Source organism: Hipposideros armiger, unplaced genomic scaffold, assembly GCF_001890085.2.
Source record: "Hipposideros armiger isolate ML-2016 unplaced genomic scaffold, ASM189008v1 scaffold_181, whole genome shotgun sequence".
Taxonomy (NCBI): domain Eukaryota; kingdom Metazoa; phylum Chordata; class Mammalia; order Chiroptera; family Hipposideridae; genus Hipposideros; species Hipposideros armiger.
Window position 1 is genome coordinate 2,637,131 of NW_017731531.1, and position 19,837 is coordinate 2,656,967.

General features: G+C 46.4%; 1 protein-coding gene across 1 annotated transcript in view; it reads right to left on the reverse strand.

Moving 5' to 3' along the window:
• INSC (INSC spindle orientation adaptor protein) overlaps nucleotides 1–19,837 on the reverse strand; it is a 120,026-nt gene that overhangs the window by 6,130 nt on the left and 94,059 nt on the right. Inside the window, exons 9-12 of the mRNA XM_019652533.1 lie at nucleotides 16,554–16,732; nucleotides 7,381–7,447; nucleotides 3,034–3,189; nucleotides 1,409–1,485 (exon numbers count right to left, since the gene is read on the reverse strand). Of these exons, the coding sequence (XP_019508078.1) occupies nucleotides 1,409–1,485; nucleotides 3,034–3,189; nucleotides 7,381–7,447; nucleotides 16,554–16,732 (479 nt within the window). The remainder of the gene's footprint in view (nucleotides 1–1,408; nucleotides 1,486–3,033; nucleotides 3,190–7,380; nucleotides 7,448–16,553; nucleotides 16,733–19,837) is intronic.

The following is a 19,837-nucleotide window of genomic DNA, read 5'->3' on the forward strand; positions in this document are numbered from 1 at the left end:
GCCGGTTGGCTCAGGTGGTTAGAGTGCACTGCTCATAACACCAGGGTTGCCAGTTCGATTCCCACATGGGCCAGTGAGCTGCACCCTCCTCAACTAAATTGAAACAACTACCTGACTTGGAGCTGATGCATCCAGGAAAAACACACTGTTCCCCAATAAAATTTAAAAAAAAATGCAAGTGATAACTCAAAAACAAATCAAACAAAAAACAAAACATTATTTTGAGAAGGGGTTCATAAGCTTCACCAGATCACCAGAGGCCCCAGAAAGGTTAAGGTTGTTCTGCACATACCAGAATAAAAGCCCCACGAGAGCAGAGCTTTTTGTCTCTCCCCCACCCCCAGCAATATCCCCATAGCCTGGAAGAGTGCATGGTACACAGAATCACTCAGTAAATATTTATTAAATAAAATCGATAACACTTGGAAACCTACCTAATGTCACACAGCTCATGAATGGCAAAACCAAGACAGGTGTGTCTGACTTGAATGCCCTGCTGTTTCTATCACCATACGATGCCCATCAGAAGCTCCCAGAAATGAGATGAGCTCAGTTTAAAAAAGACAGGGGGCTTTACTGTGAAACAGCTGGGAGGACCCTCCAGATCCATCGCTTCTCCCTTGCACCCTCTGAGGACCAGTCAAGGATCTGGCACTCCCTTCTAGCAATGAAATGGCCTGTTTATACAATGGCTTCCAGCTGGACACTGCTCTGCTTTGGGATTCGTTACAGCCCCGGCAGGAAGGAGTACAGAGACAAAGCATGCATTCCCCATCCGGTGCTGCTAGATAAATTAATGAGTGACACAGGCATCAAGGAGAAGACAGGGACCTCCCAGAATTCACTTGCTTGAATCAGGGTGAAGATCCTGGTAGCTGGCTGAATAAAACTCTGTGTCCTGTCCTTTTGCCTCCAGTCTTATTCCACAAAAAAAGAAAGGAACTGCAAAGCTGAAAGTACACCAGCAGAGGGCCTCTGTCCAAGGACGAACAGAGACTTTTCTCACTATGTGCAGTTTGGAACCGGCAAGAGACATCCACACCCTCGCTCCCACATGCTGCCAGCACCTTGCCCTCACTAACACCACCCAGCATGCCGCGGGCCAACCATTCTGGTCTTGGTCGCTGTTAAGATTTCCTAGCATCTCAAAGGTTCATGGTTACTAAGTGTGGTGATGGGGATTCCCCAGTCCCCCATCTCTCACATACATGATCTCGTGTATTTCCTTCACAATTTTATGAATTAAGTGAAACAAATATTACTCTTATCACCATTTTACCTAGAAAAGCTGAAACCCAGAGAAATGGCATGGCTTACCCAAGCCAACCTTGGCATAGCCAGCTCTCCTGACTCCTGGTCTGCAACCCCCAAAGCCCAGGGAGAAATCTGGGGGAGACTGGGAACTCACCAGGCAGGCCACGAGCACCGCGTCACTGCTGTTCCTCTCGGAGGGCGATCGGCAGAGCTCAATGAGACGGGACATGCCTGTGTGAGACACACGGGGAACCTCAAGCCCTGCATGGGGACCATCCAGGCCAGGCCTAAGCCAGGGGTGTCCCCTCTCTCTCACACAGCTCTCTGCATGGAGACCTATGGAAGCAGGTGACTCCCAGGGTCTCTGTCAGTCCGCCAATAGGCTGACCCCTGCTGGAGGAGTTTGTGGTGAGAACTTTCTGCTCCCTCAGGTGTGAACAGACCCTGGTCAGGGCCAGGATGAGCTGCAGCATCTAAATCAACCCCTAAGAGCCAGAATACTGTCCAGGGCTGAATTCAGTTAAAACTTCAGAAGGTAGTGCAGGTCTGTCTGAGAGAGAGATACTTCTGTGCAGGGACTTCTGATTGTACCAGAGCTACGTTTAATATTTACATCCTTATCTGTGGAACATCCCAGGACCTCTTCTTTTTTTCCAATTGCCTATCAATCAGAAAATATATTCCAGCTAAAACTACAGGAAACTACAGATTGCATAGGTTAATGTTTCCTAGGCCTTTACAGAGGAAATTTAAATAAATGACTTTGCTTTTGAATGTAAATTGACTTTTTCAAACTCAAAAAAAAAAAAACCCCACACAACTCATAATAAGATAGTAATAAAAGGTGTGCAGACACCTTTTGTATGTTTATCCCCAATAAAGTTTTTATGAAGCTGGAACCCTCTGCTGCCCCCAGGTCACCTCTTGCTGTCCTTGTACCTGGATGATAGGTGACACTGCCAAGCCTATTCTCGTGCCTCTACCTGAAACGCCCTTTCTCGGCCTTCACACCAGAATACGGTAACTCCTCAAGCCACAGCTGAACACTCACCTCCTTGCTAAAATATTCTTTGAACCACCCAGATAAATGTAGGCTACTTCACCTGTGCACTAAATTTGATATGGACATCCTTTGAGCATCGCTCTATGATATTCAAGTGCAAATGTTTCTTTCCATATCTGCTACCTCATTAGGGTTGAAGGCCCTGTGGCCAGGACAGTGTTTTAGTTGGTGTTATGTGCTTAGCACTCAGAACTGAGACTAGCATATAGTGGGTGAGCTGAAAACATTTGTTGGGTAAATAAGTGACTAGCTAAATGAATGAGTCATTTCATGAGTGAATTAATAAATGAGTTAATGGTGAATAAATGAAATAATGAACACATTAATGAATAAATAAGCAAAAGGATGAATTAATGAGTAAATGAACAAATGAGTAAATGAATGAGTAAGCAAAGAACAGAATGAATGAATGAATGAATGAGGAAATGAATGAGTGAATGAAAGAATGGGGTTATAATTAACAGGAAGTCTGCAGGTGGTCACCATTCGAGCCAACTTAAACTCCTCTAGGCCCTTCCACTCTCTTGCTTCAGCTCCAGGTTATAAACTAGACTAGGGGCTGCACCCTGGGCCTCCATCCTAGCATTTCCCAGCACCCAGAGCGTGGGGCTTCCCCCACTTAGCCCTTGCTTTAAGTCCTCTGTCACCTCCACGACATCTGGGCCGTTCCCAACTCTAAGCCCCCCACTCCACTCCCCACAGCCAGCACCACTTACAGCTCAGCCGCACGGCCTCCCGTGCTACATCTGGGTCTCGGCTGAGACGGGCCAAGGTCACTGCCGCCTTCTGCTGGACTCGCTCACAGGCTGCCACCTCAGCAGGGGTCCCAGACCTTGGCTTCTCAGACAGCATGCCCATGATAAGCTGGACCCCTGCGTGGAAAAAGATGGACAGTTGGTAGCTGCCCCAGTGGGGAACCTTTCCCTTGGGGTCAGTTGGATGGATGGCTGTAGGCTCAAATAAAAGTCAGAATGACTTAGGGGGATCTCAACCACAGGAAGAAACTAGACAAGGCCACCTTTCCTACTCCTCCCACCCTGGGGGTGTCTCTGATTCCACGTACCAAGTCACTATACTTGGAAGGGACATCTGGAGGACATCCCTTGTTATTTTCTTAATGCTATTACTGAGCTTTTGCTATGTGCCTGGCACTGTGCTAAATGCACAGTAAATGCCTGATTCCCTAACCCAGTCACCTCATGAACTAGGTACTACTATAATTCACTTTGGGGCCCAGAGAGAAGTGAAGTACCTTTTCCAGGGTCATGCAGCTAGGAGTTGGGGAGTGAGTATCAGAACCCAGATAACCCGGTTTCCCTCGATCACCTCTTTACCTCTGATGCCAGCTGCCTCTGAGTCAGGCCCAGAAGTGATGGGTCCCCCCGGTGGGAGGTGACCCAAACCTAGGCTGGATGAGCAATAGATCAACTGTTTTAGAGTGGGTGAAAACACTAGAGGAGCCTGGAAGAGTTGAGATATGTAGGCCTGAATTCGGTCGGTTGAGAAGCCTCTCCACTCTCCCCTGAGACCCCACCTGTCTTCTGAGTGTCTGGCAAATCCACACCCACTTTCACCGCCATCTCATGCCTTTGCCCACCTAATTCTTTCTGCAGGAGATGTCATTTTCCCTCTCACTCTCCATCTTAGTAGTTCCTATCCTGCAGGGAGTAAAAGTCCATCTTCTACGGGAAGTATTCCCTAGCCGCCCCGGCCTCAGGCCCCTTTTCCCATACCCAGTGGCACTTGCCAGTTTGGGACTTAAACCAGACATGGCCCACAGATATATTTTGCTTTGTTTTGTTGCTCCATACAGTGTCTAAAAAATTGTATTAATTTTTTTCCCTAACATGAAAATTGGGAGATTTCTATAAAAATCCAGATTTCCAGCTTCTAAAAAATGACCAACCAGCTCTGACAACACTGGGCCCACACTTATGCACAACAACAATTTACTAAAGCTTATTATAAGCTTACTCTTTTAAATGAGATGGATCCAGTCCTTGTTGAGACCACATGGTCCATTTCAATTGCTTATCTAGGTCCTTCAGCATCTCAGCTTGCAGCCTCTAACTTAGACCATGGAGCAGGAAGGGCCCTTGGAGTTCTATCCAGCCCCTCCCTCCCTCCCTCATTTCTCAGGTGAGCATCTGAGGTCTGGAGAGAGGAGGTGATTCCCCAAATTCACGCAGGAGTCAGCTCCTGTACAGCTCCCCAGACAAATGACTGAATCTTCCTTGAACCAGATGCAATTTCTGATTCTTCTGGATTCTCATGCGCAGGGGCTGTGAGTTACTTAGTTACGGCCATAAAGCTATTCAGCCCTGGGGAGAAGCCATTTCTCTCTCTGGTGAGCTCTGTAAGTGCCCCATTTCTCCCCTCTCAAGCTCAAAGGACTCTGCAGACCCTGCCTTTCTTAGTCCCTATTAACTCTGCCATCACATACTTTAACCTTGGGGCAAGGTGCTTCTCACCTACATCTTCTCCCTGCCACTGAATGGAACATGGTCTTCAGGCTCCCTATGTCCACAATGTCCCTAAGACAATGTCATGGCTGTTAATGTTCCGTGATAATACATGTTATGGCCTGTGGGGACGTGAACAGGCGGAACCAAAATGACAACTTTAGAAAGTGCCACAAGCTTAAGATATTTTGTTAACTCATCCTGGTTAATGTTCTCATAGAGAAGCCATTTTCCCAACCTCAGCTTTGTACCTGGAATCTGAAACAGAATAATTTCTTATATACCAGCAGGTAAGTTCCACAGGGCAAGAATTTTTGTCCATTTCCTGCATGCATATGTCTAAAGTATCCAGAATAGCAATTAGCTCAAATATTTGTTGAAAGACTATCAAATGAATGAATGTGAATGTATTCATGTGAGGTCTTACAGATGTATAAAGACAAAATTTTCTTTACATATGTATTTTTTAAGATGTGATGCTATGAAATTGGGGCTGCCTAGAAAAATCCAGAAAGTGTTTCCGAATTTCTGGCCAGGCTCAATGCCAGAAAAGTTGCCTGAGAGTTTTAGGGGGTTACAGCTTTGGAGACCAGCCCCCAACATCATGTTCCCACCCCAACATTCTCTCTAACTCAGCCCCAGCCCTTCAGGGAGAAGCAAAACTAGCTGAAAGGGGGATATTGATGCCAATGGAATTCCAAGTAAGAGCTTGGGCTGCCCTGTCCTGCCTCCCAGCATGAGGATGACCAATGGCCAGAGCCTCTGACCTCCCAGTATGGCCCCCTTCAACCAGAACCCATCACTAACATGCACACTCGATTCAAGGCAGGACAGAGACAAAAAAGGCTGCAGGGCAAGGCAGATCAGTCTCATGCTTCCTGGTAAGAGGATAGCCTTCCAAAGCCCCGACTTGCCCTGTCCAGCCCAGGAGGCCAGCTGCCTCCCTGTAGCCCCTGGTTTTGTCACCACCATTGCTAACCCCTCAAATCCTGCCCCACTTCGGTAAATAGTTTATCAAACTCTCTTCAGTTGAGTGATGTGAGGCTGTCACTGTTACCTGAAAGAGCAGATACACTTAGCACAATGCTCATTCTGTGCTAGACACTCTTCTAACACTCTATGAATCCTCACATCATCTCTAAGAGTTGGTATTACTACTGTTCCCATTTTGCAGATGCAAAAACAGAGGTCATGTAGCTAGTAAATAGCAGAGCCAGGACTCAAGCCCAGAGTCTGTTTTCAGTTTTCATGGTCTCAACCTCTGTGCTATTCTCTCCCTCCTGCATTATTTTATTATAGATGTCACACTTTTGTCACGTTATCACTTTTGTCAAGTTGGGCTCTCCTGAGACCCACTAGGACAAAGGCAAGGATTTATTTACCTCTGTGTTCACTTGTTTAGCACAATGTTAGGCACATAGTTGGTCTCAACAACTGTTGGCTGAATGAGTTTTTCAATAACACCTTGCAAACCACAAAACCCTCTACAGATGCCAGATATTCCAGTCCCAAATCCATAGGCCTCTGGAGACCCACTTCCGCTGATCACTTGAACTTAAGGCTCCAAGTGTTGAAGTAACGGACCACAAATGACACTCCCCTCCCTCCCCCCCAGACTCCCAGCCTCAGCTGGCTCAGGAAAGTTTTTCATTATTAGCTCAATCACATGGAATGAACACAAAATGATGTCTCTCAATTAGTAATAGAGCAATGGGGGATGGGAAATGTGAATGTTTGTTAAAACAGCAGGGCAGCCTGGCAGAAGAGGGTTTAACAAGAGCAGAGGCAGCTGGCCTGGGCTCCTGGCTCACTCATCCTCATTAGCATCTCTGGTTTCCAACCGGTTGCTAATTGCTCCCTTATTTTCCAGTCACAGGAAGCCCTCGCCACTCTGTTCCCACTGCAAGGTGACTGACTGGCCTGTCCTCCAGCCGGAACTGCTTAGATCAGCTTCAGGTGAACGAAACCTGGACCTTGGTTCACAAGGTAGGAGCAGGTGAGCAAGTGGGAAAGAGATGCTCTCAGGTGAGGGGTCGAGGGGCGCAGTTTGCCCTGACCTGATCCCTCACTCCTCAGGCACTTTCTACTGAGGCCAAACCCAATAGGACAGAAATGACTTAAAGTTGGAATGCATCTATTGTAGGAACAGATTTTTGCTTTTTGGATCATAATGAAATCCCTGTCTTCCCTTCACCACCTTAGTAAAAACAGCTACTGCCACCCCCCCACACACACCCCTAGCCTACTACACACCTCTGGACGATCACAAGTTACACTGTTACTTTAGCAAGTAAGTACAGGGCAGAAGCTGTGCCCGGCCCACCCCCGCCTACCTTGGGTCTACCTTACCCTCCTCCCTGCTTTATTTTCTGCACACATTATCACCATCTGACCTTTCCTATCTTCTTGTTCACTGTCTGTCTCCCAGTAGAATTAAAGCCCCATGAAGGCAAGCAAACATTTACATATTGGCCCAGTTGTGCAATTGTGGAGACCCACAAGTGTACGTATCTCCACACAGGCCTTCACACAAACACAAAGGCACAGGGTACTGTGCAGCCACATAACCCATACCGCATGCACACTGCTGGAAATACATACCATTCTCCTGAATGATGTCAGAGGCACACTGCTCTAGGACAGACATGTTGGCCAAGATGGTCACAATCTGGAAAAGAGAATTGAGAAGCTAAGAAAGTGGGCACCCCTGAGCCAAAAGGTGATCTCTACAGACAGCTGAGCCAGGGGCTACAAAGCTTCCTTTTAGCCTGTGACTCCTTACTGTCCACTTGGCCTATCCTTCCATAGTATTTTTTCTTTCATCCTCATGGGCTCCTGCCACCCAGATGTGTTTCCCCAGTGACTTGATGCCTATTCATCAACACATAGCCCTGGAATGGACCCCAGGATTCCACTGGAAAGAACAGTGTCACATGAGTGAAGATGGGGGCCCTGTCATTTTTCAGAAGGGTCCCTCTGGCCCCCGGCCCTGAAATGCAGACAGACGGGAAAATTCCTGGCTAGCCCCTGCCCTGGGTTAGGTTCCCTCCATCCTGGCTTTTTGCCTTGATACCAAATCCCACCTACTTTGAACCTGAAATTAACGGAGACTAAGGTCAAGTTAGAGAACATGAGTAAGATAGAAGGGCAGCATTATACCCCAAGCATCAGGTATTTTGTGGAATCTGATGAGAAAGTTCACGCCCAGCTACACTTTACAAGACTATGGCCTCCAAGCCTTGCTTGTTGGTCATCATGGAAGGGCTCTGCCTGCAGTAAAGGGATGCTGACACGAGGTGAACAGTGAGCCTTGGTTACAACCTCATGGGCAGGGCAGCCAACAGCCCACCCCATCCTCACCCCTTGACCTACTCAAGGTTGCAGAGAGGACTCAGAGCACAAAACTGGGTTAAGGAATGGGCCATCAAGGGACCTACCGCAGACCCCAAACTGTACAGGCTGCCAAAACACCACTGGAAAATGTTGGAAACTGGGCACCTGTTAGCTCAGATACTACCCATGACGGTACTCCCGACCTAGCCAGCAAAACGAAAACCCACCCACTTCCATAGAAGCAGACAGCACTCTCACATGGTAATTAATATAAATTAGTAAAATAAAATAAAAAACACTTCTCATTGGTGCAGACCTATCTCTCTTCAAGGTTTCTTCAAGGCTTGTGGCACAATTAACTGGAGGCCATACCTCCACCTCTGAGATGGCAGCTGACAGCCTCCTGAGGACAGTTCAGGCAGCTTAAATTCTGAAACTAGATAATTACTGGATAGTAATGTGATGCTTACTAAGAAAGAGTATTAGCTAGATTGTAATTGGTTCAATATTGGTGCATCCCTCTGAATGATAAATCCATGTAAGAAATCTTTTAAGCAGAAAGTTTGCCATATTAATAAAAATCTCTATCTCCCCTGTTCCCCACTACACACATGTTGAAAAGGACTCTGCATCTTAGGCTCTGTGACATCTGTGAGTGGCATCCCCCTCCAGCTCAGACCTGGGCAGGGACTTGGCTGGGTAGGCATGATGGGTGGACTGCCAGTGGAGGGACAGGACAATACCCAAAAAGCTTTATCCCGAAGGCAAGTCTGCTTCACCAGATGTTTTATGAAGGGAAGGACAAGCTCCTATTTTTATTTTAGAGAGACAATGGAACTAAATGAGGGTTAGTCCTTGGAATCCTTCCCCACCCCCTTTAAGATGGTGAGTGTTTGAGGGCTGAGTAGACAGAGTTTGAGGAAAAATATTGGTTGATGATGCAATTAAAAAATAGAAGGGTCCCCAAGAGGCATAGAGGGCAAAGTCTTATGAGAAAAAAGACACAAGGCCAAGTCCATCTCAGATTACAGTTCGTTTGGCTTCCTCTGGGCTGGTAGCAGTAGCGGGGAGCATGGCCTCTGCTCCCATCACACAGTGACTGCTACCACCCAACCATCACCAGTCTGGCCTTTCTGAAAAGATCCTTGTTTGATATGCAGATCCAAAGGGGAAAGAAGAGAGGAAGGGAGGGAGGGAGGAAGGAACGACAAAAGGAAAAAGGAAAAAGAAAGCTTTGTCTAAAGCATCAGGTTCATTACACAGCAATTATTAGCTGTGTCACAAGCCCAGGTAGGTCTTTGTGTCAAACTAATTTAGATCCTGTTAATGAAAATTACTTCCTCTTTACAGAGACTGTACCCCATGCGGTTTTCTGAGTTGCAGGTGAAGCATTCAATTAAGCACGATTTGAATAAATGCCAATTATGCCCTGCTTCCAGTCCCCCTTTTGAAACATCCTTGTATGCACCATGATGTAGAGAGAAAGAGTTTCTTCTTGCACTCACGTCCAGGGCTAGGATTTTCGGGACAACTGGTTTACCTCATTGGATATAAGATAGCAATGCTATCAGGGGACTGTGTAAAGAGGCTAGGCAGAGAGTTCTCCTCCAGCCCAGGCTAATTCGGTCCTGTCTGATGATTTTCAATTAAGTCTCATTCCTCCTCAGTGAAAAGGCACTGCTCCCTCTGCAGTTATTTGGTGAATAGAGAGAATATCAGCTTTGAGAGAGGCCCCAGGTGACAGGCAGTGTGTTGTAGGGTCTAAGCGCATGGATCAGCCTAGTTTCAAGTCTTGGCTCAATCCTTTATTTTCCATATGCTCTCGGCCGTGTTACTTAACCTTTCTGTGCCTTGGTTCATGCAGGTGTATTAGATTTCTATTGCTACTATAACAAATTACCAAAACCTTAGTGGCTTAAAACAACACAATTTTATCTTGCAATTCTGGAGGTCAGAAGTCCAAAGTGGGCCTTTTGGAGCACACCTCCAGGGGTTGACAGAGCTACATTCTTCCTGGAGGCTCTAGGGAAAATCCACACATCCCTTTATCTTCCAGTTTCTAGAGGCTGCTTGCATTACTTGGTTCTTGGCACCACATCACTCTGATCTCAGCTTTCTCGGTCACATCTCAGTCTCTGACACTGACCCTCCTGACTCCTTATAAGAACACTTGTGGTTACACTGGACCCACGTGGACAATCCCGGATAATCTTTCTATATCAAGATCCTTAACTTAATCATATCCACAAAATCCCTTTGGCCAGGTAAGGTAGCATATTCAAAGGTTTGTGGGATTAGGATGTGGCTATCTTTGGGGGTGGGTGCGTTATTTGGGCTACCACAGAAGATCAATAGGAGATAATTCCTAAGTCTGTTACAAGCATTAAACAAGTTCATGTTTTGTCAAGCACCCAGGACATTTGTAGATAAAATGAGTATAACTTGCCTGAAGGAAACAGAGCCTGAAAATACCCAGACCTTGAAAGACTGTGTCAAGGAGGACTAACCAATACAGCACCCAGCGTTCCCACATGTGCTGTCAACGTGAGATCATTCCCAAAGGAAGGCAAACTCCCAGAGCAGGAGAAACCCTTCTCAGCAGAGAACCCGACCAACGCTGTGCTCATTACCTTCTGTGGTATTTTGAAACCATTTTCCCTTTGGCATCCCAAAGACTGGCAGCCTTAAGAACATTGAGGCGAATAGCAAATTGTACCAGAATAGCAGGGGACCTCCCGTGTCACTGGTTCAAGAAGAAATGGCCCTGTGTGGTAAGAAGGAGGTTGGCAAAGCTTTTTGATATCAGCACATATGCAGAGGAAAGGGTTGGCCCCGTGCTGGCCCAGGGCAAGGACTCTGGGAACACTTGTCCACAACGGATCCTAAGACATGAACCAGGCTTGTCTCACATCCTTAACAATGTCTGCTTGTGATCACACGCTGACTCTACCTCTGTCCCTTTCACGTGCTATGTGTAAACCAACACTGAAGACCACACTGCAGAACAACATGAATGAGAATTACCCGGGAAACCCAAATAGAGCCACGTGCTCGGATCTAATAGAACTTACAACGCAGAAAATCCAACACCTATTAGTGACAAGTTATGATTAATTACTTTTATGCCATACAGTAATTAGGACAAAAAGTCCAACAGTTCATATGACTGTAATTAGAATTACTTTTTAATTGCTAGATGGAATATTTAGATTCCTATTATCACTGTGTTAATACTTTTAAAACTGTAGCAACCCTGTCAACTGCAGCCCTGAAACCAGCCAGCAAAATCCCTTTTAGTCTCCAGGGGAAGCCCAATGCTTCTCCCTGTCCTTCCATCTTCCCCGCCACATCCCTTTCTCCACCAATGAGCAGAAAGAATGAAGACAAGGACATTGGTGTGAAGGAAGGGTGTGCTCTCTCTGAACATACTTTCTCCCCATGACCAGTCAGGCAAGAGGGTCTAGGAGAACACCCTCTGCTTCCCTTCCTCTCTCTCAGCGAGTCTCTCTCTCTCTCGGTGAGCCTCTCTCTCCCTCCATTAGACATGGTGAGGGGGCCCCAGGCGCTGAGACAGCTGGGCAGGAGTGGAGACCAGGAGGGCACCTGCTTAGGCCCTGAGACAAACCCATCACTTCTCCTTTCTGGTACTCAGGTCTTCTCACCAATGGGCCCCACTTTCCCTCCTCGCTACCAAAGGGGCAAGACTGGAGGGCAGAGATTTGGGCTTAGGAGTGAGAGCCACAAAGGCCACAAAACTTTCTTGGATATAGATCCCATGCTGTTGGAAACCTAGGCCAGAGGCCTGTCCCCGGGAGTTGCAGCGAGGCTGTGAGCCTCACAGTTTAGATAGCATAAACATGCCAGACCATGTTCTCTGTGTTTGGTCTCCCTTGGCTTTGTAGGGAGGGATTTCTGGACCAAACAAGGACTGGGTGTTATAATGCTGGCTTCCTCGAGCCTCTCCGGAAACATATATATGCATATGGATTAATATGCAAATAAATGGTCTACTACTTTAAGTAGCTGATAATCTATGTCACCCCAGCCCCCCAAACACACACATACACACACACACACACATACACAAACAACTTGCATATACCCACACACAAATGAAACAATACACACCACATGTTAACTCAAACCACGCTACACTCACCGCCACATTAACTACATTTCCTGGCCTGTCCCAAAGCTGACATTTCCTGTCTCAGACCCATCCCAATCCCTGGTTCTATCTGAGACCCTTGCCCTGTTTATGTTTGAGTATCCACTTTGGTTCTAACTACTTTATGAGCATCATAATGACACAAGGAGGGGAAAAATACTATTATCCCCAGTACACAGATGAGAAAATTGTGACTTAGAGTGGTTAAGTGATTTGTCTAAAGTCACACAGCCAGAAAATGGCAGATCTGGGATTTGAACTCATGTCTGCCCAAACCCAAAGCCTGTGCTGTTTCCACTATGTCATATAGGTCATATGTATATGATAGGATTTTATAAATTATAGAGGACTTTTGCAATGTGAGTCAAAATTATAACCCCTAGTAACTGACATTTCTGATAAAAGGACTCCTAAAATGGTATTCACAGTGAAGTCTCAGAAATGCTACAAAACCTGGACTTTCTAAAATGCCAAGCCAATGATGTGTTATCATGGGAAGTGTATACCAGCACCTTCTACCTCTATGAAAGCAATACATTTCTGAAGGCCACAAAAATGTCGTGCTCAGTAAAAGTCTAGGTTGTAGGTTAGACAAGATAGCAGGGTCCCTTTCACCCTAGGTGGTCACTGCTTGATGGGCAGGGCAGAGGTGAGCCGGCACGAGGCAGTCCCTTTCCCACTGCCCACGTCACACCTGTAGCTGGATCCCCTGGGTAGCACGACCCCTAAAAAATACCTCTGGGGGATGAAAATGCAGGCCACACAGTCAGGTCAGCAGCAGGGAGTTCTGAGTGTGTGATCACATCAGCTCCCCAGATTAGCAGAGGGGCAAGAAAGAGCCGGGGCCCAATGCTGCCCTCACTCCCGTTCATACCCCAGGATTGAGTACAGGATAGGCATGGCCATCGAGGCCGCCGCTGGAAAAATTAAGTGGACTCAGCTTGCTGAGAAGATGGAGAGGTTCTCACTGAGATGTCCAAACAGAGATGGACCAAGTATAGCTCCAAGACCAAGAGGCTCCACACAGCACTGGCGTCATTGGCAGATGCATTACTGGAAGCTTTACGGGCATTTAATCTCCTAAGTGTTTCAGGGGGTGGTGAGCACTTCAGAGTCTAATTCATCTTCTTTGTCTTCATTACAGAGAGCTCTCTGATCACCTTAATTCTCCCTCTGCCACAGGAAAGAGCCATTTGTTTCTTTAATGGGTGCACTCTCACTAGCTAAGTGGTTGCTCTGAGTCAGGGCAGAAGGTGAAGCCATCCTGAGGACGGTAGGAGAGGTGCCTGGCTCAGGCTTGAAGGGTAGGGGGGAGAGGGAAGAAGAGGGATGGGACAGATGGGGTTGGGGGGAAGGGGTGGTTGGGGGGTGAGGCAGGAAAACTCCTGATTCCAGATTCAAAAAGAGTTGCCATCTGCATAGAACTTGACCACATTTCTTTCCCACCTCAAGCCCCTTCCTTCCTAGGACACAATGGGGTTTCAAAAGGGCCCAGTCACTCCTCATGATGACAAAAGTATCTCTGTGTGTAGAGCACAGAGGATGCCTGAGCTGGAAGACACCATACGCCCATTTAACAGATAAGGACATCCCACTTCAGAGGTTCCCCACTCAGGTCTGTGTGCCACACATTCAAAGGCCAGAAGTAATAATAACATCGACAGGGGCTTCCATTTATTTAATAGTTTCTTTGTGCCAGGAACTGTACCAAGAAATTATATTCATTCATTTATTTAATTCTTACTTTCAACTTTGTGAAGTATTTATTACTCAACTCCATTCACAGATGAGAAAAAGTGAGGCTTGGAGTGAATTGTCCAAAGTTACAGGATTATTAATAGAAGAGAAGCTTTGAACCCAAGGTCATCTGACCCCAAAAGTCCTGTTCTTACTGTTTCACTACTGGATCTTCTGTGAAATGGCCAGAATTGGTCACAGGAGAGGAACCTGAAGGGGAAGAGACCTAAAATCACACCAGATAGATGAGAGAGCCAGCAACCGAAGTGTCTAAAGAAGAGAGGGCAGAAGCAAGGTGGACCCTCTAATCCCATGCCTCATAGCCAAGGGCTGTGGCTGCGATCGACATTGGTGTTCCCCTCAGACACCAAGTGGGCCATGGCTGGGCCATCACTCTTTATCCATCTGTACTGTCATACCTTGTCTCTATGGGGGCGCTTGTCCAAGTCTTAGAAATGAGAGATTAGGCTACAAAGGAAGTCAGGAACAACATTATGCATGGCTTGGGAGGCCAAGCTGAGGACTTTGTATAATTCACTATTCTTGCTCTTCCTTAGAGCATCAAGTTTCAAAAATAAGATTCATCATTTATTAAAGACTTAATAGGGACTAAGGATTGTATCGGGTCCTTTACATATGTTACCCCACTCATTCTCACTCATTCTCACTCATCCTGCGAGGTAGACATTCATGTCCCAGTTACTAGATGAGAACACCAACAACAAAGAGGCTGTGACTTGCCCAAAATCACTCAGTGAATAAATAGTCTGGGCAGGATCAACGCTCAGTCTCTCTGACCCCACAGCTACTGTATCTTCACTTCATTTTCAAAGATGGCAGCAGAGGAGAGTCAAAGACCAAAGTCAAAGTCAGCCCAGGATTTAAATTCTGGATAGCTACTTGCCAACCTTATGGTTTGGGGGACATCCTCTTGAGCCTCAATACTCTTATCTCTTAAATGGAACAAATATTACCATCCTCACAGTATTATTAGAGCCCTCATCTACACATACTTATGAACTAGAAAATTCTCTCTGAATGGGAGTTTCTATGGCGAGCGATTCTAAGGTTAGGAAAGAACTGATGAAGTCCCATCCTGCTTCTTCCCTTTTATGCCCTAAACAGGCATTTAGAGAACTTCACCATGGAAGTCATCTCTGGGCTAGAACCCTTAAGAAATCCTGGGGAAGTATAAACGAGGACCTTGCCCTCAAAGAGAAAAAAACTGACATAAAATAAATAGGAAGGAATAAATATCATTAGAAAAGTCAACACGGGGGCTGGCCAAGTGGCTCAAGTGGTTAAGAGCGTGAGCTCTGAGCAACAGGGTCACCAGTTCGATTCCCACATGGGCCAGTGAGCTGCGCCCGAGCTGAGCTGCCGTTGAGCTGCCAACAGGTGGCAGGATGGCTCAGTGATTAGAGTGTGTGCTCTTAGCAACAAGGTTTCTGGTTCGACTCCCGCATGGGATGGTGGGCTATGCCCACCTGCAACTAAGATTGAACACGACACCTTGAGCTGAGCGGCAGTGAGCTGCTGATGGGCGGCCGGCTAGCGAATGGACTTGGAGCTGAGCTTGCTGCGCCCTCCACAGCTAAGATTGAAGGACAACAACTTGGCTGTGCCCCTTCCCCAATTCCCCAGTAAAATCTTTAAAAAAAAAAAGAAAGAAAAGAAAGAGAAGTCAACACTGCATTGCGAAGTATGGCCTCCAAGAACAGGAGACCATCCCAGAGAGCTAGAGCTGTCAGGGAAGGCTTTCCAGGGGCTGGGGCAGGAGCGGGAATGTGACGCTATGGCAACTTTACTAGGTGATGAGGCTGGACGGAACAGGCAGGGATTGGAGGCTAAAATGCAGACAGGGATTAGCTGGGTTGGAAGTTAGGGGTCATATAACTTAGAGTGCAGGCAACTGGTAGAATTTACAAACCTAAAACCCACCTGATCTACCACCCCCACCCTTTGGTGAGAAAATGGGAGGCTGAGTATGGCAGAGGTGGAGCCGAACAGAATGCCATAACCTCAGAACTCAAAGCCTCTTTAAAACTCCCTCACTCAATGTTTTCACACATGTTTAGCAGTAAAATCTTTTTTCCCCAACAAAACTTTATGTAGAGCTCAAAGATACAGAAACATTAAGATAGATAGAGAGGCCGAGGCCCAGGATCATGGCTGTGCTCCAACCCCCCGTTTTTACGGAGGCAGAGAAAGGAGGATACTCACTGCAGGATACAGTGTCAGACAGGTACCAACAAGAGTGGGGCACAGGCTTTCAGCGAAGGTCCAGAGACCTTCCTGTGATGTCTCTGCCTCGTGGGATAGACGGTATGAATAGAGATAGAGAAAGGCCTGGGATGGGGAAAGCAGGTGGAGAGTGAGTTCAGGAAGATGCACTAAAGGGCAAGCGGCATGTTGAAAGCGTTTCCCTTTACCTTCCTGCAGAAGGACGCTAACAGGACTAACCAGGCACAGCCAGGCCCTGACCTCTATCTTCACCATTAGAGGTCCTGCGCTTGGCCCCTCCTGAGCGCCTCACCTGGTCCCGAGTATAAGGCGTGTCCACTCTCTGCTTGTCGCTGCAGGCTTCCAGGAGGACACGGATGGCATTCAGCTGCAGAAGCATCTCACAGGCCATTGTGTCAAAGAAGGTGATGTTGGCAAGAGCCGCAGAGGCCAACAGGAAGACTTCCCCAGACGAGGCCTCTTGGCACAGTTCTGGACAGTAAAGAGGAAACAAAATAGCTTCGCTGAAAGGTGTTTTCATATCAGCCACCTCGTTTGGTTCCCACAATGGCTCTGGGGGAAAATCTGGGCAGGTATCATAGTACCCATTTTACAGATGAGGAAAGTAGTCAGGAAAGAGAAATGTGTCTGTCTGCAGAAGTAGCAGAGCTGGGATTTGAATCCTGATGTGTGACTCCTATTCACTCCTTCACCCAACAAGTATTTACGGAGTGAACACTATGTGTCAGGCACCCCGGCATCTTGGGATGGCATGGGGAACAAAATAGATTAGGTCTTTGCCCCTACTAAGCTTACATCCCAGTAGTGGGCAAGAGAAGATGAGCTTTTAAGACTCTAATATAAATAATTGCAAATTCTGATAAATGTGAGAGAGAAAATAAACAAATGCTAAGCAGAGAATAAACAGAAGCCCAGTGGAGTGCATAAGGAAGAGTCTCCCTAAGAAGGTGACAGCTGAGACCTTAAGAGAAAAATGGGGCAATCATGACAATATGTGGAGAAGGGCGTGTTCTAGGCCAAAAGAACGGCATATACGAAGGCTCAAAGGCAGGAAAGAACTTTTAGTCCATTTGTGTCTCCAATAATGTATACTAGACTGTTGCTAAATTTATCTTGACAAAGAGGCTGACGTTGAAACATAAAGACTCTCCCTCTTCCTGGGTGGGTCCCCACCATGCTCTGCGCAGACACGACCCTCAGCTTTACTCGACCACTTTTAGAAAACAGCTTTATAAACAATAAAATTTATTAGTGTTGGGGAAAAAAAGACTCTAATTCTCCAGCTGCCATCAGCAGAGCTTTAGTATTTCCTTTTGGTCCCAGGATAAGGGCCACTTGTCTGCAGAAAAGTCCAACACCAAGACCTTGAATGTCAGGCTCTTTCTCTCTGATCCTAGCGGCCATAACCCAGACCTAGACAGATTTCTGCACTTACCATCTATAATTGCACAATGGGTCTGGTGGGTCTTAAGGAGCGAAGGAAGACCCGAATCCCTGTACTCCTCCATCACCTAACACATTCCCTCATGGGCTCCACTTGACGTAGAATGGACTCTTGCCTCAGGAGGAGGCATGAAAGCACTCTGTCCATGGTGCTACCCACCCATCCCAATGGATTTGACTTCTGACCCTTGGCTCCAACTTGCCTGTCAATCAAGGTGCTTCCTGGGTCCAGACCCTCTCCTACTGATAACACCTCTGGGAAACACAGGAGGAGAAGCTAAACTGCAGGAAAATGGCCCCAGGAGAGAAAGAAAGTTTTGAAGACAGAGTTTTTTGATATGGCACTTCTTGGCACCTTCCAATGAATGCATTTACCAGTCCCTACCTATAAAGGGAAAGAAAATAACATTAGTTGAACCACCTGCAGTGTGCCTTGAACTGTGTCCTTAAATTCTGAGCACCTTAAAGTAGAAAATGGTTGCCTTCATTTACAGATGTACAAGCTGCGACTCAAAGAAGCTAGTAGCAGCTCCAGCTACCATTTATCTAGCATTTACTCTGTGCAAAGCACTGCTGTACATTTTTTACCTCATTAAGTCATTCCATCCTAACGAGAACCCATTTTTTAATCACAATTTTTTAGATGAAAAACTGAGGATTCAAATATTGTGATTTTCCCCAAATTGTGGAACTGAGGATTTTTGTTAATTGTTGGGGCCTAGAATCAAATCCGGGTCTGCCTGACTCCAAAGTCCCCATTCTTTCTGTACTTGAGACAGCCGCTTTTCTCTAAGCCCCTTTGATTCATCCCCAGTGATGCTCCTGTGTATCTAGGTTTCAATTCTATCAGGAGGATAATGTCTGTCTCTGGGCAGCCCTGCTCCCCAAAGACTTTATGTGACCACTAAAGAACTCAGAATCTTGATCCCACCCTCCAAGGCTAGGACAACAAATTAGCCAAGCAATTAAGAACACAATGATTCCTCTTTTCCAGTATCCTCTGATTTGGGGGGGACCACTACAGACAGCCTACCCCTTCCAGGCCACCTCTCTACATCCAGAGTTTAAGGTAAGACCACGGGACTCATTGGCCCACTTTGCTACAAGATTTCTTTTAGGTCCGAACACCCACCCTCATTCTTACATAGTCACCATTGCTGCCGACACAGCAATTAACACAACCATCCAAGTGTCTTTTAATTTGGGGACACATTTATTTGGTGCACATTTATAGTCTGAATCACCTGGGATGTGTTAGGAAGATTAAGTTGAGGATTTCAGTGACTCATTTATAAATGTTTCCAGGGTATGGCAAGAAATTGGAGGGCTATTTCCCACCAAAGAACAGAGCCCTGGCGTCCTGCCCAGAAAATATATCCCATCTGCTGACTCTCAGAGAAGACTCCACACTGCATCTTCATCAGAGTGAAATACATAGGGAGACTCCTTTTCTCCAGGGAGAAATCCAGCTCAGGCAGAGAAGTAGGAATGGACATACGACAATAGTTAAAGGTTATTTGGACTATCCATGTTTTGATTTTTTTTATTTGCTATCATTTATAAATTGGGAGATTTTCTATAAAACGCAGAATTTTTGTCTTATCTTGAAAAGAAAAATCAGCCTTTCCTACATGGCAACAATCAACTGGAGTTCATCAGTGACTTCCCCCCTTAATCATTGCACTTGATTTTCAACTTACTACAGGACTCAAACCTCCTTCTTTCTTCTTCAATTTGGCCCCTTCAACTCGTGTATGTTTCCTGCCTGCCTCCAGTCAATGGCTGAGTGTGAGACTGCCAGCAGAAATGAACCCTAACACTGTTGCGTGGCCTTGAGAAAGTCCCTCAAACTCTCTGGACCCAGGTGTCTTGTCCTATAGAGTAGACATTGAACTTCATGATCTCTTGAGTTCCCTGCAGCCAAGATTTCAACAATTGGCTTCTGTGTGGTTCTCAACTTTGAATAAATGTGGATGCTGGTGCGTTGATTTCTCCCAGCCTGGCCACTGCCATAGTGACTAGAATCAGCCCTAAAGTCAATTTAACTGATACCTCCTCTATGCAAAGTAATTGCAGATCTTCAAATTCTAGAGCTGGAAGGACCCTTGAGAAAAACAGGTCCCAACTCCTTGT